The 25,414-nt window shown below is 40.5% G+C and overlaps 1 protein-coding gene across 9 annotated transcripts in view; it reads left to right on the top strand.

Annotated features, from left to right (window-relative positions):
• The window catches only part of MCTP1 (multiple C2 and transmembrane domain containing 1), a 280,669-nt gene that overhangs the window by 92,018 nt on the left and 163,237 nt on the right, over positions 1 to 25,414 (top strand). For 8 of the 9 annotated variants that reach the window (XR_012635495.1, XM_074931516.1, XM_074931518.1 and 5 more), the window contains exon 2: positions 13,304 to 13,403. Coding sequence is in view for 8 of the 9 variants with exons in the window: in XM_074931516.1 (XP_074787617.1) it covers positions 13,304 to 13,403 (100 nt within the window). In the remaining variant the exon portion in view is untranslated. The remainder of the gene's footprint in view (positions 1 to 13,303; positions 13,404 to 25,414) is intronic. The other variant, XM_074931517.1, reaches the window with a different exon arrangement.

The following is a 25,414-nucleotide window of genomic DNA, read 5'->3' as shown; positions in this document are numbered from 1 at the left end:
GCTGCTGTATGTCCCCCTCCTGGACAGGAAACTCTTCTTCTGCAGGTGGAGCAGGCCCAGCTCTCTCAGGCTCCCCTCATACACCAGATGCTCCAATCTCTTCGTTGTCTTTGTGACACGTCGTTGGATTTGCGGTGGTGTGTCTGCCTCTGTCTTGTACCAGCAGGCTCAGCACTCCAGGTACAGCCTCACCCGTGCTGAGCAGAAGGGGAAGAAGTGTTGAGTGACCTCCTAAAATCAAAAATAAGCTCTTGAAAAAGGATGAGGAGTCTTGAAAAACTCCCCTTAATTAGCTTTTTCTAGGGTTTTATTTTACACTCAAACCAGTTTTTAAGGTGTTAGTCTCTAATCAATTAATCAAGGCCCTTTAACACATTTAGTATATTTTTACAATTACCTTTCATTCAGAGGCAATCGTTTTGTAAACAGCTGTGGGAAATTCTGGTAACTAAAGACTGAGGCCAGTAATGAGCTTCACATTCCTGTGGGATTGGTAATTTTTTTCACCAGATGAATAATCTGAAAATAAAATTTTCTCTCAAAATACTGTACATACTAGCTGTTATTTAGTAATTATTTAAGAGTGATATCCTCCTGTCTAATATTAGCTCCGGAACTAAGAGTAGACCTTTCTCTGTTGTGACTCTGGGTTTTCCTTATAAGCAATTTTTGTTCAGTTTGCCTTAAAAATAGAATAAGGGAACAAGATAGGGCATGTGATTAGTGAGAAGGATGCTGCGACAAATTTCAGGAGATTTAACCAAATTGCCTTGAGTTAAAAAGTAATTCCCATTCTATTTAACAATCCCTCTTGAAGAGATTAATCCAGGTGGAGGAACCACTGGGATGAACATATAGGTAGGGCAAATGAAGTCTGTCAGTCGTGGTGCAGAGAAGGCATCTCATCTGGGAGCCTGCTTACGTTCGAGACAGCTCTAATTATCTGGGAATATCCATGGGATTTCTAGCAAGCTGTCTGCTTGTGGAGGAAAATCAATTTTTATTCTTCTGCGTTTGGGCATGTGCCAGTTCACTTGGACTGAAGAACTTCCTAATCGGCAGCCATGAACGAGGCCAACCTGGAGCTACCACATCCAGCACTGATGCTTTAGGAGAGGAGTCACTCCTGGGGCAAGCTGGGTCCTTCTCCAGCTGCAGCTTGAGCCAGAGCACTTCATTTCTCCGAGTCCCTGACCTCACTCAGCCTTAAAATTGGTAGTTAAGTCAGTCTGGGATGAGACTTCAGCAGAGGGTACTGGTCTGATCGATTTTATGGCAGACGTCTGGGGTGTGGAGAAGAGGTGTCTGTCATTTCTCCAGGCTTTGTCCCCTGCTCCCCCAGTGCCTGAGCAGGGACTGTGCTAATGCAGCTGTAAGATGGAGCCCTGCAATGGTCCCACGTTCTTCCAGGGAGGATGAATAATCTCGCAGTATTTGTGTGCTTCACAAGGATGGGGAAGGTGTAGGTGGTGTGAAGAGCAGATGCTCAGAGGAAAGATGTGTTCACCTGTCACCAGTGCTGATAATGGTTCTTCTGAGCTGGCTGCTCAGGATGCCTTGTGGGGGTCACAGAGTATTTTGCTTCCATAAAGTTCCCAATTGCTGTGTAGATTTTACTCCTATTTTACTCAAAAATTCTAACCCAAATTAATCTCTCAAGAGTTGTGCATGATTTTTGTGATAACCACACTACTTGCCATCGAGGAAGGGACCGAAAATTTTTTCGTAGTGTAAATTCATGAGAAAAGGTGAGCAGTTGCCTCTTGAAAGATGACAATCAGCTATTTTTGTCATCCCCATTCTAGGAAGAGTTTCTTAAAATTGATAAATATGATAATGGTCCATATATTCTTCATTATTACTGGTGTCATTTAGGAATAGTTTCCAGCACCTGCATGATTTTGGGGCACCATTGTAAGAATAGGCTATATTTACAATTATTAATGAATCAGAGCTATATCTCCTTACGAGTTGAGAAGGGGAGCATCTTTGTGACAAGTCAATTCCTGAACTATGAGCTGCACCCGTAAAAAGCACGAGGGCTAAAACACCTAATAACTCAGTTTCCCTCACCTGTCTCTGGGTGACACAGCAGTGGTGACAGGCCGTGCTGTCTAATTGGGCAGTACTGCAAGATCTGCAGTAACCGATAGAGGAGATAGCAACGCTGCCTTGTACACCCACAAAGAAACTGCTCCAGGGCTGTGGGCTGTCCACGCTCTTCCATAAATGAGGTTCTCTTAGATTGTGTTTCGCTGAAAAACTGTTGTACAACTGGAAGAGAACTTGCATCAGCCTGAAGCAGAGGCGGCTTGTCAGGCAGCCTGAGAGGGAGCAGCAGCTCTTGGTGGTGTTAATACAGACTCCAGAAAAACAGCAGCCACTGGCGCCCGGGAGGGCTGACAGACAACCCGGGGTTAACGTGCCTCCGGGAGTTCTGAAAGGTCAGGCATCGGTTCCCTGCCAGAAGCTCAGGCGTTGTAATACACAGATTAATAAACATTTTCAATCTTTTCTATACAAAGAACTTACCACTGAAAATTACCAGAAGATGTAGTAAAACTTTGGAGGGAAATGCTCTACATTTGCTACTGTCCCACCTGAGCAGCTTCTTCATCGCTTCACCAGTCAGCAGACAGGTATTCTGTCGGAAGGATGCCTGCGTTTTGTTTCACTTTCTCTGTCCCTTGATTAGTCATTTATGACAGTAGGGGTTCATTCTGAAGCTGGGACCTGTCTTGTCACTCTCAGATATCCCCCAGAGACACACTGAGTAAGGCCCATCGGGAAAGACTTTCCCATTTTGTCTGGCACTTGATGATACCAGCCGCGCAGCAGACGCGTGTGCTGCCGGAGAGTTGTGCCTGGTAGTGGATACTGCTGCTCATAAAGGCTTCATTTTGACCTAAGAAATCAGTATGACGCCATGGGTGGGCCTGGTCTGTTCTGTTTGCAGCGATATTTCTTCCCTTTTGGTATTTGATAAATCAATTCAGGATTCATGTGGGTTCTTGAGGGCATTGGTATGATCCTGTCCCCATTTTCACAGAGTTTCAGGACCTTTCCAAGAAATTCTAAGCAGATTACTTTCTAACTTTTTTTCACCTTAAAGCAGTCAGGGATGGAGCTAAAATGTGAACATTTTGTCAGGTCTCTGAAAGATAGGTGTGATTTTCTGCATTGGGTATAGGCCAGGGAACAGTGAGTTTTGGGGAACAACTGGGCCTCCTCCAGTTCTCCAACCCAAAAGCACCACTGGTACATTTCCTTGCAGACTATATGCAACCCCACAGCAGATTTCTCTCCTGGGAACTGTGTGCTGTGTATCAGGATTGGGTTAAGGAACAGTAGACCTGCAGCAGTACTTCCGAGCTGGTTACAGCTTTTTCTCATCATCACCTTTGTATCCACCCTGGAACTTGTGGCTTCTGCCATCCCAACCTACTTCTCGGGGCTGCAGAATTACAGTACCAACTGGCTGCCATCACTGGGGGCTCCACGATGTTCTTGAAAGGCCTGAGCAGTAAATCCCTGCCTGCAGTTGCGAAAATGTTCACCTCAGTGAAGAGCTGCAGTCTTGTGTCACGGGACCACGGTGTCATGTTTCATCATCAGTCGTCACTCATAGTGTGGAGTTCTGTGTTGTTGGTCATCAGTAATGCAAAAATTAGCTACGACATGCTTGGCCAGTGCAGCTTCTCTTTCCGGAGAGCATCCGTTTCTTTTCTGTACCTTAACATTTTTTGCATCAGTCAAGACAAGTGGAAAGCATCTCAAAGTATCACGGAACAGTTCCAGGCTTTGCTGTAGACGGGAAGAAAACCCAATGACTTCAACAGCGACTTCTTTCAGACTGTTAAGCCCAGTAGCATTACACATTTTTTCAATAAAAAACGCCTACTTTTGGTCATGTTCAGAATGCTGAATTACTCCTTAACTGGCATCTTGCAGGTCAGGCTGAGGTTCTCATCCTCCAGGATGCTCATGTAGGGACATTGAGGTATCTGTTGGATAGATGACTGTGGAAAATGTGTCTGTGGTCATTACTTCCATCTCATTCTTGTATCAAAGGTTATGCAGTAGATGTTTCTGTTGAATTAAGGAGTTGCATGAACAATATAAGAGCTGTAAGGCTGTGGGGTTCTTCAGGAAATAATGTGCATCAACACTAACACCCATCTCTTACATCTTTATAGGCTTTCCCAGTGAAGAACAAAAATTGCATGGTTAGCACTTGACTGTCTTCATTGCAGGTTTTTGTTTTTTTTTTTTTCCTAGCAGATTATTCTTTGTCATTATTTGTTGCACTACATGTACTGTATTTTGATTTAAGTCTTTCTAGACATACCAGTTTAACTCTTGTCAGTAGAAAGCCTTTCTGTGACCAGTCAGTATAAAGACTGTTAAAAATCACGCAAGAAAATGGCTTTAGAGAAACAAGTACAGTTAGACACTCTTAGTCTTGCTTAGAGACTATGAAACCTTCAGTAGGATCCTGCTCTGTCTTTTTGAGTGTGGACTTCACCTGAATACAGGTTGAGATGAATTTAGTCTCCAGTTTTTGGAAGCTTTTTCTTCAGAGCAAACCAAAGTGATCTTGATAACTGCTGCCTGCAGATGTCTTTGCCCTGTTCAGCTGAAGTCTCTGGCGAGTACTTATGTTTATGATACTGTATTTAAACCTCGGGTGGCTGTCTTCAGTACAGTTACTAGCTTCCGTATGGCAAGGAAAGATACTTCTGGAAAGGAGCTTCCAGTGCATTTCAGTAGTACTGGTTTAACTGGAGAAGTTTTGGACTGGGAACACGTCAAAAACAGTTCCTCCTGGTTTATATCTTGCTTCTGAAAAGCAAGGAATTTCTGCATGCCAGAAAATAAAGTTTTTTCTTACACATTAATAGAGATAACCTCAGGTAACAATACGCAGTTAGGAATAAATTTTTCTGTTAACATAGCCTTTATGCTTACATAAATAAGCATCTGAATTTTACAGGCTGTAAAGACAAAGCAATTCAGGTAACGTATTTAGAAAATGTTTTCCTCCAATACACACGAAGCTTCTGTTTATACCAGCTGTTGCTACCATTGTGGGTCAAGATCTTTTGGTCGTTGTTTTTTGTTTTCTGAAATGGTAGTTCACAATGTCGATTTTTGCACAAATAAAAACATAAGAAGAGCTCAGAGCTGTGCAGGGATAGAGGGTTAGTAGTTCCCTGTCGCTGGTGGTGTTCAGGTATACACGCTTGCAGCGTTAGGGCTACTTTGGTTGAATGCTTTGTGTCGTTTGTGGCTGAACAGCCAAAAGTGTGACTTAGACATGTGGGTATGTTTTGTAGAAAGTAGTTTTGTTTTGTTTTAGAAATAGTAGAATGTTTCCTTATCCTGTGTTACAGAGGATTTTTTGAAGAGAAAGCAATAGGAATACCCTGCCCGTTGTGCTGATCTACTGTTTTAATTAGCTATGTCAGATCAGGGGTGCACTGGTATCTAGCATAACTACTTAATTTATTCCTGATCTGCCCTGTAATGTTATTCAGAAGGCAATTATACACAAACCATCCCTCCCTTCATCTTCAGCAACCAGCTTCTCCTGAAAAGGCACCTGCAGAGATTGGGGAAGTTTCTGTCTTCCTGTGAAGAGCCATACAACCGCTGGGGAGGGCACAGGGGTTTCTCTACACCAGCCTCCACCACCACAGGTGGAGGAGAACCTACTGTGGATGTGCTATTTCCTTCTTTAAAGAAGAAACGTTGTCAGAAAAAAAGGTGCTAAAAGAAGCGGTTCTAGAGCAAACAAGTAAGTTGTAGCAAATCTCAGTTCAGAGAGTAAAATCTTGTGTCAGCCCAGCTGAATTGTTGGCAAAAAATCTGATGAGCTAAAAGCAGTAGCTGTAGGGGACTGCTGGGCAAAAGTAAGTAATTTTAAAGACAATGGACATTTCAGTACTTACAATTTTGATCAAATTCACAACTCGGTAGTTGAAATACCACATACAGTAGTTTTCTGTCTTCTGCAAAGGAATTGCTTGTCAACAGGAGATTAAAAAGCTCTGAATTTATCAAAGTAGTACCAGACAATGGGAAACAAAGTGGTAAAATGTATTTGGACTTTGAAAAAAACCTGTTACACAACCTGTTAACACAAAGAGGTTGAAGCAATATATTTTTGAGGATGAAAAGAGGAATAAGAGTTGGAAAACATAACAAAGAATTACACCTGTACTCATGTATGAAAACAAAGACTTTCTTCAGTCCTTGAAAGGTTTACAGTCTAAATCCCTGGGCTTACAATTTGTTGTATGTCGTTGAACTATTGTGTCTGTAAGAAACACTGATAACCCCAGAGGGATTTGGCGTGGTTACAGCAGCTGCTTTTCAGAGAAGAGACCAGACGAGAGCTTTTAATTTGTGATATAATAAGGGAGGATAATAATAACATGGGGGGAGGGTGGGGAAGCCAGAATGGAGTGCAGCAAAACTGGGAACGAAGCTGTGGTTGCTTTATTGAAGAATAAATTTATAATTTTGGTGGAGAAGTGGTTATTTGTTTTTATTTTGTTTGCTTTACTAATCCTAGTTTCTATAAATGCTGCAGCAGAGGTAAAATTTTGTAGTAGATTTGAATGAATAAGTGGCAGTAAACTGAGTTTTCCATCCCAGAAAAAAGGATATGGAGACACATGGAAGGAGGAAAAACTTGGTGGATTCTCTTCTGATTGCTTTGCCAATATCAGTATTTGTTTGGTCTCCTTTGTTGCCGGACAGGGTTAGCACTTCAACTGAAAAAAAAGTGATTTGAAGTGTACTTCTGAATACCAAAACTTTCAAAATGTTAACATGCTTACATCTTTTATTATTATCTCTGCATCTGTTGATCATGTTTTCAGAAGGAAAGGTAGCACGCTATTAACAGTAATGAGTTTTGATACTGAAAAAGAGCATTTGCTTTTGGTTGCTTTCAAATAAAGAGCAACAATTAGTAGAGATGTCACCAGAAATATTCCAATTCTTCTGCAGGCATAAATGGTCTGTATTGCTATTTGATTCCTAAGGGTTTTCTTTAATAAGCAGATTAAATAGCTTTTTCAGCCATAGCCAAAAATCTTAGGAAAGGGGCGGGATCTTTCATGCACTCATGACTCTTAGTTAGCCACAGTGTATTTCCTGACAGTATGAACTAGACCGCTCAACAGAGCATATCAGCATACATACAAATGTGTGCGTATGCATGTGATCAACGATAACTTTAAAAATGTCTTTATTCTGCAGAAATAATCTTGAATTCATAGTTCTTTGTAACTGAGACATTCCAGACTGGCATGCATGCACTGTTGCCATTATGTGATAAAGAGCACACGCGCAAAATCCGACTTGTAGTTCATCAGTACATTTCATCCAAATCAGAATCTTCACAACAGCAGTTGAGGCTTTTCACATTTGTTATAAATACCCGTATTTTGTCTATGGGAAACATCTGCTGTACAACAAGCTTTAACAGAGTAGCCAGTCCCACAGCACAGGCGTCATTAATCAAAAAGCACATTATTAGTGCATATAAAAGGCTAGTAATAATTCCTGCGCGTTTCTTATCATATTTAAAATCCCAGAGTGTTCTTTTCTATTGCTACTGACATGGATTCACATTATACTGCTGCCTTTTTATTTAGGGAATAAGGAAAACAGACTGAATGAGATGAAGAGGGCTGTGTAACTGTTTTTACCCAGAAGTTCCTCAGTTCTTCCTGACTTGCTATCAGCCAGGGACACGATCATCATAACTCGTTGGTTAGATAAGTAAATACTTTCAGTGAAATTAAAAATGGCTTGTCACTTGACTTTATTGTCGTAACTTTGAAGCACAGTCAGTTCCCATTAGTTGCAGCGACAAGAAGCTGACAGCTGCTTGGATATTCAGAATTTCTGAATTTCCTGCAAGCAAGTGTTTGCAGAGCATGAAGCTTTGACAAATGAAAATGATCTGAAGAAATCAGTTTGAGCCAGGCAGTTATTAGAGTGAAAAATTCTGCTTATGCAATATTGAAGACACAGTTACATTACTTCAAAGTTTTTGATTACTTTTTTTTTTCTATTTGAAAGCTGGTAATATTTCAAGCCATGCTGCTGATGTTCTGCTGCTTTCACCTTGCAGGACACTTTGGTTTAATTTCATCTGGGTTATGCAGCTATGAAAGGAATGCCAGTTTATTTCACTGTCCCATTTCCTGACACTGACCCCAGCACCTGGACAGCCAGTGCAGCCAGATCTCCAGCTCCCCTTGTCCCTCCTTTTATACAACGCCCGTTACCTCTTCCTTTCCCTTTATCTGCCAGAGGAAGTGTTAACACTCATGCCTTTGTTTTATGCTGGGAAAAATAAGTGTTTTTCCTTATTTTATCGGTGTGTTCTGGTAGAATATTGAAATTGAACAGCAAATCAGGAGAGCTGTAACCTATTGGTCACATGACTGAGATAAGATTATTACTTCAATCTAGTTCATATGCATTTCCAAAATACACTTTTGAGCATAGGAGAATATTAGGGTCTTTTTTTTTAGTTTTATTACTAAATTTTTTTTTTTTCCTTTTGGGAGGTGGAGTGTGTTGCAGGTGTAGATTTTTTTTTTTGTTGTTTTTTAACTGCTGCATGTTTTCAGGTTTAGCACTGAACAAACTATATAAAATTTTAAGACCTGTTCCTATGAAGTGGTATTTATTTTCTGCCGCAGACAGTTCCTTAAATTTCTTACATTCCCCACATTAGCACAAAGTCATGCTAATATATGGTGTATAAATTGTAGGAGAGCAGCAAAGCCATTGATTTCTTCGGTTGGTTTAGCTGGAATATTGGAGAAATATTAAGAGCTCTGGAAGGAGAATATCAGTGTTCATGGTGATATAAAAGGGTGATAGATAGTTTTCAGTGGCAAAAATGGTGGTAATCTTCAGAGTCTCAGTCTGGGAGAGAGTTCATTAGTTAGCCTGAAACTGTGTTGTGGTTTATGAGAAGATAGCACAAATGATGTTACTGATTCTCATCTCTTAGCCATAAATCTCTAGTCTGTCTTCAAAAGATTCACCCCTGATTTCAGTAAATCCTACTGACCGCTAGTTCAGCTATAAAAAATAGTTTCTTCATCTAGTCGTTAAGCTGCTAAATCTGGAAAACACAGTGAAGTGTGTCATGGTATGAGCAGCCCAGGTGGAAGGACTTGACTAACTTTTCATGTCAGTGTATTGCAAAGGGTTTGGCAGTGAGGAGCTGCATGACATAGCTGCAGCCAGCACTTCCAGCTGCTCTAGGAAATTTTTTTTGAAAAACAATTTTTGTTTATAGGCCTCAGGAATGGGACGTTTTTTAAAAAAAGCAAAGCTAGTGATTACCCTTTTGGCAATAGTTTGAGCTTTGTGTCAGTTTGGGTAGCAGAAACTCCTCATGGATACTAGGATACTCGTGATACATGGATATCATGGATGCTCATGCCTAGTCACAGGCATCAGAAAACTAATTTTTTGTGGTGCTAAGATGCACGGACTCTTGGCATTGGTTTTTTAGTGGCCTGTACGTTGCGTAAGGCCTGGGCAAGGGCATGTTCCCCCTCAGCTCCCCTCAGTATTGCACGTCTCCCCCATGGCAGATGTCTCAGTAAACATCTAAACCCCAGAGCTTCTCTAAAAGCAGGCAAACATATTTCACACTGTTAGACTAAGAGCTCAGCTCCATAAATGTGCTTAATACGCACTCATGTGGTACTGCTGTCTGTGATTTTTGGTCTTAAAATACAGTGCTGAGTGTTTTCCAGAGAGTTGTCCGTCCTGCTGTTTGTCGGTGTAAGAGGATCCCGTGTCCGTCCTGGGCCTGACTCGTGTATCCCTCTGATGCTGAAGGGTTCAGCTGACTCACAGCTGATAAATAACCCAGCTGAGTAACAGCTGATGGAGCTGAACTGAAAAATTATTTTATTTCTGCTTCCTGGCTTTGTTGAAAACAGTCTTCTTTCAGATTTCAGATGAGTCTGTGTAATAGGGAGATATATAGTTCTTGGAAAAAGAGAGGCTTAGAGGAGCAGTGCCACTTGCAGAGGGCATCAAAAGCGTGGCCAGTGCGAGTTCAGTTGGACAAAGTGATGCATTTTCTGGGCAGGTTTGAGCATCCCTGACATGCCATGAGTCAGAAGCGAGTTGCAGCTGCAGATTGGTTTAAGGTCAGGCTGCTGAAGGGCTTCTCCCCCATGTCTCAGTGAAAGTGAAAGCAGCTCCTCTTGTTGCTGTTGCTGCTTGGTCAGAGAACAAACAGCCCAGGAGGGTTTGGTGTCTGTTAAACGAACAGCAGAGTGCAACCCAGGACGGGTTCGGCCATCAGGACCTCTGTCCTGACCTCTGCACGTGGCCTGTTTGTAAGGCAGTCAGCGTTCTTTAACCTCTCTGTAGAATTCGCTGCATTCAGTGCTTCAGTGTTCGTGCCAGATAATAAATCTCCCTTAAAACAGATTTATTTCCGTTTTATGGGAAATTATAGAGTCCAAGAATTTAGTCACAGTTTAGCTAAAAAGAATATTCTAAAGTAAAATAAAGGCAGATTGCTACTAAAAATTAATTTAAAGGAATTAATTCAGGTATTGCCTTCTCACAGGCAATTTTGCATATCTGAAAATATGGTTAATTGCCTTTATGGTCTTTGTCTGGTATTTCAACACTTTTGTTAAAGATTTAATAGGATTAATTTCAATACATTTTAGACAATAAAAGTGAAGGCATGCCCTTGCTTTGGCAGGCTTGGCATCATCATCCTGCAGCAGTCAGTAAAAAAGAACCTTGTGGCTCAACAGCTTCTAGTTGTGATTGTCTTTTTTCTAGCTACAGAGAACTTGTTTTCTTGACGTTATTAGTTGCAATCTAGACATTTAGAAAATTTCATTTTGAAACTGTTCCGTGGTTAGGGCAATTGTAGGCTTTCATGAATGCTCTCAAGTTTCCTGTCTGCATGTTTCTAGCTACTACAGACCACACAAAAGTAATTCTTTATTTTTTGCTAGTTGCCATTTTTACTTTTGAACTTGTCAACTAAAAAAAGGGATTGAAAAATGATAGTTGCATTTATTATGGCAACCTCCAGTTTTAATTGCGTACTTCAAATGCTGCTGTTCTGATGTAGAAATACTAGTTTGACTGGCTAATCTTAGGGATAGTTAATATCTATTTGCTCTTTATTTCATTTTTGTAACTTTATGTCCTGTAGGTTTGATGCTCGTCTGAGCCTGTCTAGCCTCTTTGAGCACCTCTCTGGAAAACTAATGTAAAGGTTAAAAAGAAAGCAAAGTTTCACTGCAAGAAAAAAGGAAGGAAACGGATTGAAAAGGAGATGAGAAAGGGACAGAAAGGGAGGACCATGGCACTGCTTAAACCAAGGAATTTTAATGCAGAGCTTGTGTTGTACCTCAGAAGAAAGGGAGAGGAAGAATCAGGGAGGAGGTTGTAAACATTGAGAGAAATCCCAGTTCTTTTGTGCCTGCAAGCTCTTGTAGAAGGGCAAGAAAGGAGAAGAAGGGTTTTGGTGTTTATTGTTTACTTCAGACCACAAGTTTGTTCTTCTGCAATACCATGATGAATGCTGAGGCTGAGGATTGGGCCAGGGTCAAATTTTTTCCATGTGTCTGGCTGGACTAGATACTAAAGCACTGCAGCGGTGGGGTGGAAAATCAGTTTTGTCAATCTTGTATCCCTCTGCAGTCAGTGCATTAAAAATAAAGAAAAAAAAGAGATGGTGAGTGAGGTGTTAGTCATTTAAAAGAAGGTGGTGGGTACCTTCTGCAAGAGTCTTGCAAGGTCTTCTGGTAGTTTCAGGCATGCCTCAGCAGTTAATTTACACAAACAAAATTAGAAGATAAATGTTGAGAAATTTCAGGAATGACATTCCCTGCCAAATCAAAGCTCATCTAACCACAATTTTTCCAAAGTGCACTCGTTTTGATCAGTGTCATTGCTGCGGGAGCGGTGAGCCTGTCGGTGTGCAGGTTTAGCCAGCTTCGTGCATGTCGCAGCAAAGGTTAATGTGCTGGGGCTCAGAGCTGTGGCTCTGGAATAAGGAGAATAAACCGTATGTTAAAATGACTTTATTTTGTGGCTTCCTTCGTGCTTTAGACTTATTACAACCTTAAAAAGAAAAAGGGGTGTAGTAGGAAGAGAAACAACAGAAGTTGCTTGTTGGTGTGTAGTACTGAGTACAGAGCTGGCCTCTAAAATGTTTCTATCATACTGCTTTTTTCTTTTTCTGCGCAGAGGACCCCTAATTGCCTAATAAAATATTAATAGCACTGGTCTTAAAAGATTTAGCTCCTAGCATGAGGATGTGTAACCATTGTGCTCAGTGTGTATAATATATGAAGCTTCTGTATGTACTGTGGAGGTATAATGGGTACAGTTGTTCTAGTCTTAAAATTAAATGTGGTGTTCCAAGCATGCACTGTAATTAGACCCTACTTACAGAGATGTGTGTTAAAAACTATTTTGCAAAAGCTTATACATACTAATAAATATATTTTCTCTCCTTTGTCATTTGGAAATGTGGTTACTATTCGTGCAGTCTAGAGAGTTCCTTGAATTCTGACTTCCTTTATTATTATTTTTAAAATTTTTTATGATACAGTTTATACTACTCTTAAGAATGTTATCTTTGCCCTGGCATACCAGCAGACTAAGAAGACGTGTATTACAAATGAAGAGCTGCAGCTGCATTTAATGTCTTTGTGATTCCACCCCCCTCCCTGGCCCTACATTCCCCATAACTCCGTGGAAAAAACTACGTGTCTTACAAAGTGCTGGAGTGGCTGACAAAATTATAACTCCCGTATGTTTATTCAATGCCTAGATTATCACTGTTGAATAAATGCACAGCGTTTGAGTGTACTGATAGTGACTAGTCCAAATAGCACTGTGAGGTCCAGCTCTGTTTTTTCTTACTTATTCTGCTCCAGTGGGCCAGAAGTGTATGTGGATGTAGTTAAAAATGGAAGTTGCCATAATAAATACATTTACCAAAGAATTATTTTTCAACCACCTTTTTAAAATAAGAAATTTAACCTTTGAGATGTCAACCAGTTATTTAAAAAAAAAAAAAAAAAGATGCTCAGGAATTGTCATATTGATGACAGGAGTGGGTTCCTTGGTGTTGGGGTATTAGCTCTGAGCTGGGGCAACGGGATACAGCCTTGTCTTCATTCACTAGGATGGTGATACAAAAGAAAAATATTCCGTATGTGAAGCTTTTAGTAACATTAGCTATTGCATTTTGTTTTTTCCCATCCAGAGAACAAGTAATGCGGATTTTCCCTCTGGGGATCCCGGAATGTACCAGTTGGACATTACTCTAAGAAGAGGACAGAATTTAGCAGCACGGGACCGTGGAGGTAAGTGGGCTGGTAAAAACACTGACTGAATGTTTGGGAAGTTACGTGTCCTATGGGTAAATATATATGAGGGTGTTAAAGTTACAATTAATGTTTGATTTTAAATGTGTTAGTTATCTGCTTAAAATGACATATGTAGGTGTTCTTTAACTCAAAAGCATGAAGTAAAAGGAGTTACGGCCAGCTAAACCCACACAGGAAGAGAAATAAGATTTAGCTAATATTGGTTTAATTCTGCTAGCTAATTTCCTCCCCTTTTTGACTGTTTCAGACTAATGCTGATGTGATAGATGTATTTAACCATGTAGATTTGTGCTGTCTTTCTTGCACAAGTGCTGTCTTGCTGCTGATGTTGTTCAGTGACTGCTTAACTGATAAATACTGGAGCTGTGTTTAAAGACAGAAACAGTAAAACCCCTTTATTAGATGTGTTCAGGTTTTACCCACTGGCTAACCTGATGATTACATTTTACATTTTACAGTCTGCTCTGAGACTTGTCCTACACACAGTTCAGGCACAGAAAGGATTCCTGAAAGGTATTTTGACCCAGAGGAACACAGCAGGCTGACCCAGTGACTCTGTACATGCAAGTGCAGCTGATCTTTAAAATTAGATAAGTCGGTAATCCACTTCCTGAACAGCAATGTGAGCACAATAAATCTGACTAACAGCCTAGTTTGGATTTGCCATAATATATTCCTTGTGAGAGAGAAAAAAGCCATAGTAAAAATTTAACTGCAAAAATGGTGTTGCACAGGACCTTTCCATGCTTACCTGATAAAGATACCTGACTGATTTCAGACCTCAGATATGGTAGCAGAAACCCAGAAGGCTGTTTAAATTGGTGGGAAGTTATTCCCTGGATGTTTATGTCACTGAAACTGAAATTTGAATATACTCACTGTTGCAAAATAAACTTTATGTATATTCTTCCTCTAGGTATATTGGTATTCTACCAAGCTTTGCCTGTCATTCATTAAAAATACATAGTCAAATGTTTTTGTTCCATGAGCTAGAGACACTTGCCCAGTTTTTGAATAATGTGTAGTAATTCAGTCATACCTGTCATTCATATTATTTGTAAATGAACAAAAATGTGAATGTAAATGTGATTTTTCTTTTTTAGTCAAGAACACCTTTAGTTCCCCACACCCCACACCCCCCTTCCCCCCCATGATACAGGAGTCCATGTCTATGGTAAACAAAGAGTAGGAGATCCACCTCCTGAGGTGGAATCCCGGGGTCTGAAATGAATACTAGGTGCTGTATAAAATGTCAAGTGCTGTAAAAGATCAGCTCGGAGAGCTGCTGCTGGAGCAGGAAGGAAACCTTCTCAAGCTACCTGGGGGTTGGCAGAGCAAGAGTAGTGTTTCCTCAGTCTTACTAGTCCGGGAGCCCCGGCACTAGGGTCACAGTGCAGAGTTGTCACCCACTCTGTTTCAGAGCCTGTAATTCGCTTTGGATGGTATATACCTATTGTATTTCAAAAGTCTGAGCAAGTACTGGTTTTTCTTTTGAAAAGATACTGGAGAAGAAGGTAGTAGTTAGGCTCTGGTTCCACAGAGTAGTCTCGTAGTTTGAAATCCTAACCAAAGAAGCAAGATGCCTGGGTTACTTTCTTCTCCCTTTCTGAATTTTTCTCCTGTCCTTGAAAAAGCTCGGCTCTCCCATCTTGACAACCAAGGGAGTGTTTTACCAAGCCATTGCAAGGTTTTCAGGAAGGAGGATGTGTGTTGCATCTCAAGTGAGGTGTAGAAGATCCTTCAGACCAGGGGGGAGCTAGAGATGCGCTGCGTCCTGCACTGACCGGGTTTCAGATCTCAGCTGGGTTTCAGCTCCCAGGACTGAGCTTCTCGTTCTTAAGGGCAAAATACAGAAACTGCACCTTGAACTGGACCCATCCACTTGTGACAGAATGTCCTGCCTGACATCCACTGTATTTCTGCTTGTTTTCCTTTTGTCTTGGAGCTCCCCAGAGTGAGATTTCAGGAGCACCTGCAGAATTGGGGTTGAGGGGACTTTACAGGCATTAGGCCGGTGCTTAGTGGGTTTAGACGGCTGCTGCATGGGAAGTGCACAGAAAGGAGCTTGATTTGGGAAGTCAGTTTTGTCATAAATCCTCTCAAGTATAAGTTTCTCTTTTATGTATTGTTTAAAGCATCCCTGTGGTAGTCCTAGTGATGTTTCGCTAAGAAACTGGGCTTGTAAAACCAAATTCTTACTGGAGGTTGATCTGGGTGTGAGAGGAGATTCAGTGAGTTCGTGGAAGAAAAATCCACAAAGGACATTGAAGTGCACAGAAAACACACGCAACTCTGAGTTCTTTGGAATATATGTCCAAATGATAAATAGAGCTACTAAGACAGATGTGTTAGATGTTGAAACAAGAGCTTGGAAGATTTATCTCAGGTTTGTCTCAGAGGAATCTTGTAGTATAAGTCTGTAACAGCACATAACACCCCATTCCTCCAAAACTTTTTCCAGATCTTCTGCTTAAAGCCTGACAATTGAATTTTCTCCAAGTACTGTGGATTTCACTCTAAAAGAGTACTTGAACTACATGGCAGAAAATAATTTCGTTTTAATTTTAGCTTTTTGTTCTTTAATTTTTGAACTGCAGTTTCACATGTCTTTTTAGAAACCTGGTGGTGAACATATTGCAGTCTTGGAATTCAGAGTTGAATTCTCATGTCGTGAATGTTCTGCACACTTTGTCTTCCCCACATTTATAGAAAGCGACACCACAGCATTCTCAGAAAAAAAGGGGAAAGATTGGAGCTATATTTGTGTGGCTAGCAGTGCCGGGATTAATCATGGCTATTAGTTGATTAATAGCCCCATTGATAGTCACAACAAAAGGTGAACAAAACATTGTTCCTGAGAGGACCAGCTTCTTGATGTTGACTTCTCAAATGACTGAAAATAATCCTTCGTTATAACAGCAATATTTAGGCAGAAGGAAATCTAACTATACATTTAAACTCCTCATCTTCACAAGAAATCCTGTCTTCAGTCTGATCCAGCTTTCCTTCCAAGTGCCGCAGAGCTCTGGTGCCATAACTCCATCTCAGTTACGTGATGAGACATTTTAAATTTTTGCTTCTGGCAAAATCCCATAGTGACCACAAAGGTGGTTTGTAACATATGCTTTAATTAGGACCATCCTAAAGTAAACCATATACTTAGATTTAAAATTTGTTTTCTGAGACTTTTTCCCGTAAGACTGGGAATAACTGTGTAATGTTAGGCCTGGTAAATTGATAATATTAACAATTGTATCACCAAATCTTTATGTTTTCCTTTTCAATTTTGATTTCTCATTTGCTTTTTGTCATATATGATCTTTATGTAATATCATGTATATTTTTGAGATTTTTTTCTGGAGTTAAAATTTTTAGGTTAAAAAGACTCCTTTGATTTTTGCTGGTCTCTGACTTCTGGCATGTGGCGTTTATGTGGCTACTTTGTATGAGCAGCATGCCTCTATAGATGTTTTACAATATGTTAAGCACTGTTTTTAAACACACAAACAAAAAGACTTTGTGGATGATAATTTTTGCTTTAGAAGAGACTCATTTTGAGATGCAAACAGAAATGTTATGGCACAATTACTGAAAGGGGGAATTACATCTTAGTCATTGCTTTTCTACGCTTCAGTCAGAAGAAAGATACCAAAATATTCTTTTATGTGTTTTAAATATGTTTTCCTCACAGTGTTTTCTTACTTTACTGGAGCCTAGGATCCACTCCTTTTCATGGTTTTTGAGAAATGTAAACTGCTGGTTTTCTGCTCCATTTTAGACAAAGTTGGGAAATAAGTGGCACAGGTTAATCGTGACAAGGACTTTGTGTCATATCAAAAAAAAAAAAAAGGCTAGATACATGATGAATTTAATCCCTTCTGGTTTTAGATTATTTTATTTTTGTTTTAACAAAATGCATAAAAATTGGCCCTATCTTGCCAAATGGTGAAAGGGAAGTACTTCCTTGAGCAGAAGTGAAACATTTGTTGGCTTTTTCACGATGATCAGCAGTAGTGTGTTTTCTGTGTGAAGTCTTAACAGGAAGGATTCCTAAAAACAAATGTTTATCGTCGTCAAAGGCATTGACCTCTAGATGGATGCTATCACCAGATCTCTGTGTCTCTCTGCAGGAGACAGTTCGTAATGCTTCCTGAGACTAGAGAGTCTTTCGTAGACAGGTTGGTCCTGAAGTGGCTGACTCTGGTGCTGAAGCCTGCACCCGAAGATGGCAAGAAGTCAGCCAGAAATAGTGCAGAATTACTACCCTCATGCTGTGCAAAGTCTGCCTTTCAGTTTGATAAATGCACCATTTCCGATATGAAATATTTATATCAGGAAGAAACTAGTTGTTTAAATTGAGAATAATTGGGAGAGACGACTGTCAAGACCAGGAGAATCTGAAGAACTGTAATAGTGCAAGATCATACACTTTGCATTTTATCTGGCGAATACCTCTGTATACATCTACATTTTCGGGATCTAGAATGAAACTAAGTGCCAGTGGGATAACAAGTAAAGTGAGATGATTAAGTAACCCTTTAAGATACTCCTAATTTGGTGCAATGACACACTATTGAAAGCAAACCTATGTATAAGCAATGCATTTAAAATTATTGGAAAGACTTTTAATTTAAGCCTAACAACAGAGCGTGTTATTTATGTTTGAACCGTGGGTTTCACTGATGTCGAATACTGAAATTCAGTCTTTAACTTGATTAGAATACAGTGTAGGTTTGTAGGGTAAGAAACTCTTCATCTTTGTGATTCAGGTAGACCAGGATTATGGAATAAATTTTGCTTATTGTGAAACACTGCCGAGTCCGTCACACAGTTGCTAATGACAGGAACGTGCCCTTGTTCTGTTTCCTGGAGAGGTGAGATGAGAGGATTGTTGGCGTAAATCAGTGGTGTAGTGCTCACACTGTCTTCCAAATGTGGCAGGTAGTCACAAGGCGGTAACCAAAGAGAAATGCTGTTCACGCTATAACAGGCGTCCAGAGGCCCAGTGATTTTTAAAAGGCCCTTTGGATCAGTATTTTCGTGCCACTAATTGTGAACGTTCATCGAAGTAGCTCTTTAGTTATATTTTTATTTTAATGTGTAGTTAGGTATGGATTTTGAATGCTCTTTAATACAAAGGAAATCAGATCTCATTAGTTTTTGGGTGCCAGTCAAAGGGTTTATATTTAGTTTAAATCAGAATGGGCAAGAATGTTAGTTTATATGAAGGTGTTTCAGAAGGGTTATACTAAGTTTCATCTGAGTCAAAAATACACTTAATAATTTTTAAGAACTCCTGGTGATGTGAACGCCTGGAAGAACTGATTTTTAAATGCTCAGCTTCCTTATTACAGAAATAGTGAGGATAAGATACTGAAACAAGAAATGACAGCTTGGCATGCTTGTTACTCTGGAATTCATGTAAATATATGTAGATAAGTGTGCCAGCATTCATAGTGTGTAAAAACATTTACAGGATGTTTTATTTAAAGGTACACACTTGTTAGGTAGGCAGCGTTTTTTGTCTGTATTGAGTAGAGATGCCTGAGATTTGGGAAAGGCCTGCTGGGGTTTTGTCTCTTTTTTTCTTTCCGTGGAGAGAGGTCAGCTTTGTTTGAAGAGAACTTGACTCTGGATTCCATTCTGGTGGTCAGCAGGTTCAGGTCAGTGTTGCCCCATGTTGGAGATGGACTGGGGGGATGCTTTCCAGTTTCCCTCCTGCTCTGTCTCATCCTTGCTGCCTATGTCCCGCTCTCCGCGGAGGTTCCCCTTCCCCTCACAGCCTGACCCTTGCTGCTGGGCAGCTCGGGTGGTATTCTGCTCACGGGAAGGTAGCCACATCTCACGCAGGGTTGGAGGACGGGCTCGGTGCTTTGTCTCCTCCTGCTCTCAGCCCTCGCTGTGCCTGCACCTCTGTGGCTTCCATGAGCTCCACATGCAGGTTCTCCTGTTCCCACCACAGCCAGGAGCTCTTACACACTCTAGGAAGTCCTCACCTGTTCGTGACGCCCTTTGAAACTCCAGAGGCAACAGCTTCTCCCCTTTGCACAGGAGGCTGAAAAGAAGTCTATCATTTGCACCCTACTCTTGTCCTGCCTTATATTTCAGTAAGCATCTGACCTGTCATGTTTCTCTTAACACCCAGTGACCCTTGTTTTTTGTCCTCATTTCTTCACCCCAAGAGGAAGGAAACACCTGAGGAACCTGCTGCAGCCTTCTGAGAGGGTGGTTAAATGCCCTTTCCTAAGCTTTTAAGGATAGGAAGTTGGACTGTCCTAGGTAAATTGTGGGTTTATTAAATAATTTGAGAACACAGTTTAGCAGCCATTCCTTGGCACTTTACAAGGAAAATTTCTACAAGGGATCCAAACTAAACTCAGTCCTGAAACCTCTGTGGACAGCTGCTGTGAATTTCCCCATGGCAAGGTCTGGCAGAAGCTGCCTGTGAGTGCTGGCTCTGTGCCACCCTCAGCACAAGCTGGCAAATACGGGCATTTTTCAAACACTGCTGTCATCAGGCTCAAACACTTCACCAGCTTCCTCACAACCCTGCTATTTAGGCATCCAAATAAAGGATTTTTTTTTTTTTTTTTTTGAGCTGCAGCATGCTTTCAGCCAGAATCTACATCTGTGTGTAGCAGCCTATTTAATTTAGTGAAAAACAATAATAAAAAACCCGCAACAATAGTAATTCCCCAAAAGGAGATTTATTTATGAGAATTATGGAGCGTATGCAGAAATGTTTTATTGATATGATCAAGTGGATATCGAAAAAATATAATTAGGAAATGCAAAAATAGCTTCCTACTTTTTCCAACGTTTTTTGATTAGCTGCTTTTAGGCACTCAAAATTGAAACTGTCAGTTTGCAGTACACTGGGAGAATTCACACCAGCGAAGATGGCAGTTGTACTGAAGTGGACGGTGGGCTAAATGGGTTTACTGTAGGCTCAGAAATCACAAGCGGTATTAAACAGCAGGTGTCTTGAGCATTTTATGTACGCTGCAGATTTTATGGATTTATTTCTGCTCTGTTGAAGTTGGTAATAGAATCTCTATCAGTTTGAGTGGGCCGGAATTTCCTCTCCTGTAACAGTGCCTGTGTGAAATGGCACGTACACTATATTAGCATTCTATAAAAACGCAACAGAAAGAAAAAACCAAAATAATCCTTACCTTCTCGAGAGCAACGCTGTCGATAGGTTTCTCACTCTTTCTGGAAGAGGCCATTTGAGGGGTTGAGTTTTACAATTCAAAACAGAAACTAGAGGAACTCTCCAGCAAGCGCTCATAAACAGCTGCTCAGAGGTGATCTTTGGGGCACTATTTTGTGTTTTGGTTACAGGTCAGTTCAGAGGAAGGGGGGTGGAGAATATGAAGGAATGCTAATGAAACCTGAACTACATGTATAAAGTCTAGCATAAACAATCCGTAAGAAGCGATGCACCTGGGTGCAGTGCTGTGCCTTGAGAAGATAAAACACCACTGAGGCCCTGGCACAGGCTGCCCAGAGCAGCTGTGGCTGCCCCCTCCCTGGAAGGGTTCAAGGCCAGGCTGGACGGGGCTTTGGGCAACCTGGGCTGGGGGAAGGTGGCCCTGCCCGGGGCAGGGGGTGGGAACTAGATAATCTAACCCAAACCAGTCTGTGATTCTTTAAAATCACTTCAAGTATAATACAACTTGAAATGTAGAGTCCAGCTCCTCAAAAATGCTTTACGACATGACTGGTCTTGTGTGCCCATTCAGCTGATCTCATGATGCAATATGAGAAAGAGGAAAGTTGATGTTCAGATTTGTTTGTAAAATTTTTCTGGCAGTGAATCATTAGATGACACTACTGCACTCACTTTGTTGCCACTTTTGTTAATTACAGGTAGAGAGTGCTTTTGGATTAGCTCATCAATATGGAAAAAATACTAAAAGCAGTATTTGAGAACAGTCATTCTGGTTTTAGCTGATTACTTAGCAAATGCTGTTGTAATTAAAGGCAAAAGTGGGGGAAAAAAAAAGTCAAAACTTTTCAGAAATACCTATTGCAGAAGAGTGAACGAGACAAAAATCCTTCTTTCCTGTAACCTAACCCTGTCTTCTGTTGCTTTTCCTGCCTGTGCTCCTGTTTTAACCCTTTAATACTATCTAAAGCAGTATTTTGTACTGCAGCATGTGTGGAGATCAGTGAGCTGTACAAAGATCTTCCGTTGTCACGGTCTGTCACCTAGGTACACTTATGAATAGCATTTCTAGACGCAAAATGTTCTTTCTTTTTTCTTTGTGTTCAGGAAGACATTTTAAAAACAAAAGGATGTGGTCCGTTATTCCCAGCTTCTACAGTCTTTCTGGACTGATTTCTCCATCGATATCCTTGCTAAATATTTAGGAAATAAAGCGAGGCCGGATGCTAGGCAGGGTGGTTATTTTTCGTTGTTGCAAAAATCGGTTTGACTGGGAGTATTCTCTCATCTTCATGTCAGGAGTAAGAAATCAGGCGATTTTCAGTCAGAATACTGTATCTTCACTCCTGATGATGTTTGCCTTCTCTGTTGGTTTCCAGCTGGCTTGCTACAGCCATATTCTTGATAGGTCTCACTAGGATAAGAAATCAGACGTTTGCTAATAGGAGAGGTTAATGGTCCTACTGTAAATATTACTTTTCTGATTGCTGTCATTTATACTGTTATTTTCATACAACATAGAGTTTGGAGAACAAATGCTGCCGCGTAAGTTAAGCTATAATGAAAAGACAGCAATCATGGGAAGAGAACCTTTTGGCTAAGAACAGTAGAAGTCTGTCATTAAGACCTAGCAAAAAAATTAGATGAGTGAAAACCTTGCATTCCCGAGGCTGTTTCTATCTCTGCTGTGTCATCACCTTTGAGGTCTTGGGACTGCAAAAATGCAGCACTTGTTCTCCTCTGTCTAAAAATGATTTCAGCATTGACTGTGCTCAGAATTTGACTTCAAACCAGGAAAACCAAACTGCCGTGTTTCTCTGTGATACTGGGCTGCACAGATGCTCAGATTTATGAAAAAGGCTTGCTGCATTTTTTCCTGAAATTATATAAAGCTTGGTGTGAGCTACATGGCGTGATGTTGAGAAGGAAGGAAGAGCTGGGTTTAGGTGAGGGCAGCCTTACAGACGACCACAAATTCCTGTTGGAGGCCAAAAAGTTTCCTACTAGTGCAGCAGGAGATGCAAGGTGGGTTTCCTGTTGTGTTACCATCATTCCAGTCGCTTAGGGCTTACCGAAGTGGGAGTCACGCGGATTCCCTGCTGACTGACCAATGCGCTTTGTCCAAAGCGCCCATGACATGGCTTTGCGCTTGTTCCACTTCTCCCTTGGATATTGTCCAGAGGTGTAATTTGGAACTTTTTTCTCCCAAACTATAAATTTGTAGTTGTGATGGCATTTTTATTAATTCCAAAAAGGATAATCGAAATTTGTTGGTGGATTTTAGTAATAACACAAGGGATTGAGTTTTTTTTGGCTATATGTTTTTAGTCTTTGGGCTTTTATGCCATCACTTACAAATGGCTCTCTCTGGTTTGAGTACTGAGAATAAAGCATCTTTTCTGATGTTTGTCTTTCGTAACAAATGCACCAGGGAATTGCTTATTCCTCAAATACATTTAATTAGTAATGAATCTCAAATTATTCCCCTTTCTTTCAGTTTCATTCCCATGATTCTTGTTCTTTACGTGTTGTAGGAACATGTTTATCATTCACTTGAATTTCACATGTCAATGTGTTGTGTAGCTAAATGGATTTTTCCTTTGCTAGGCATGTGGAGCATCGTGCTAACACTGCAGATAACAAAACGTGCTTGTTTACTGCTGGTATTTGTAGAGGTTAAGCTTTTTTTCCTTTCTTAGTAGCTTTTATTCTCAAAGTAGAGATGAATATTCACAAGAGGGGGAAAAAGCGTGTACGTCCTGGGTGGATCTCTGGGTGGTTGTAGGTGATCATGGAGTAGGTCCTCCCAAGTTGTAAACGTCTCGCTGCAGCTTTGAATCAACTTATTCCTCTAGCTAGAAAGTAATGGAGGTAAAGCAAGAAAACCTAAAATAATGTAGAAAAAGAAAGTTTAGTAGACTCTGAAATCTCCTCTCGTTTGTAATGCGTAAATGCATCCTGTGTTAGTGAGATGGTCTGGTTTCGATGCTCTGCGAATGCAGATTCCTGCGTCAGAAGTTGAGTGATGTTCCCAAGCAGACTATTGCAGTGGGGATGTATGCCAAGATTAAAAAGAGATTCCTCCAGTCAGGTGACCTTCAGTGGTCTCTGCTACTCCAGTAGCCTTTTTTTTGGTAACGCAGGAAAACTGACACAAGATTGGTAGCAGCAGCGTGGCTTGGGGCTTCCAGACCGTTGTCCTCTGATGATTCAGATGGAGGACTCTGGTCTGTTAATTCAGTTCGAAGGCATCAAACACTTCTGTGTCTGGTCGTTAAAAGGAGAACAGAAGGTCCTACTTTCTTAGCATAATTCTGCTATGTCCGTTTTTGGTTTTTTTTTTTTTTTTTTTCCCAGATGACTGTATGCAAATAAAGACCATTAAGGTTTTATGGCTAAATCAAAATTTTATTTTAAGGCAGGATTCACATAGCAAGTTTCTGTGCATGTTTCTCCGTAGTGTAAGTTTTCCTTCATGCAACTTTTAACTGGGATTGCGTATGCACTATCGGCTTCAACCAAGATATTAAATATAGATTGTACCTTTTTTTGTTGTGCCAGACATATGCGGGCTGCATGCTGCTAAGCCTTCTATTTTTGCTTTACCTTGCATTTTTATTTTACATTTTAAGATTCTGATTTTATTTTCAGTTTGCATTTAATGTGGAGTAAATCATTATCCTTGGGGAATGGAGCAAAACCCCCATGTTTCACTGGAGGGAAGATCACTGACTGCACCGCTACCTTGACAGGGGAAACTCGCATGTCTGTCGACTGCAACTATACACACCAAAAGATTATTTCTGTAAAAGTGGAAGGTACAATGCATAGGACCAACAGTGAGCTGTGCTTTTCAGACAAAGGAAATCAGAGCTCTCTTTGTCCCAGAAGACCTGAAACCTCTGGTTGATTTTGCAAAAACTGGCTGTCTTGAAAAGCAAATGGTCATGCTTTAAACAATTTCAGGAAGATTTTAAACAATTTCAGGAAGATTATAATTTCAGTCCTGAGGTTTTAGGGGCAGAGCAAACAGTGTTTCCTTTGTTTAAGGGTTCTAATTCTGTTTATATTGAAGTATATTAACTAGAATAATAATGTGAGTTGCAAGGGAAACACTTTTCGTAGCATGCTTAAATCCTGTTTAAACGAATCCCACTTCAGCCATGCGTAAAGTGAAACATAAATGTTTTCTTGTAATTAGGCTGACCACTGCACTTTTGCTTTTTGTCTCTCCTGTCCTGTGCCAGTATGTTTTTTTCATCCTTTCTATTTCACAAGCCTAATTAATATTTGCTTAGCTGAGTGTTTACTAATATAAGCAAAGTTAGTTATCTTGCGCTACATTGAAAGATCATAACTAAAACTGCCTTTTCTGTGTCAGGGATGACTGTTCAAAAGAAGGATAAAAAGCTGTGATTGTTATAACCAGAATTTTTTTAATGGGCTCTGAATAATTAACATTTTGTATTCCCTGTTGACTTTTGAGCGGAAGAACTCTGCATTCTGTAGCATCCATGAGCTCAGTGTGCGTTTCTTATTGGCGTCTTCATTCTTAAGAGTTTTCCAGAAGTACTTTGTATAATTTAAACTAATTAGTGTCCTTTTAGGTTAATTGGGTGGGTAACTCTTTGCTGGGTGGAGAGAAGGACAGAAAGTCGGATTATTTATGGAAAAGGTGTAGTTTTTTGTGTCGTAGTGTCGTGTTTAGGGGGTTGCTGAAGACTGATGAGAAGATAGGCTTAGCAGCTCTTGCGCAAGACAAGTAATTACTTGTAATTAGTATTTCTATTCATTAAATTAATAGAAACCAATTTGT

Source organism: Athene noctua, chromosome Z, assembly GCF_965140245.1.
Source record: "Athene noctua chromosome Z, bAthNoc1.hap1.1, whole genome shotgun sequence".
NCBI classification, from domain to species: Eukaryota; Metazoa; Chordata; class Aves; order Strigiformes; family Strigidae; genus Athene; species Athene noctua.
Note: the sequence above shows the minus strand (reverse complement) of the source record. Positions and strands in the feature narration are given on the sequence as shown.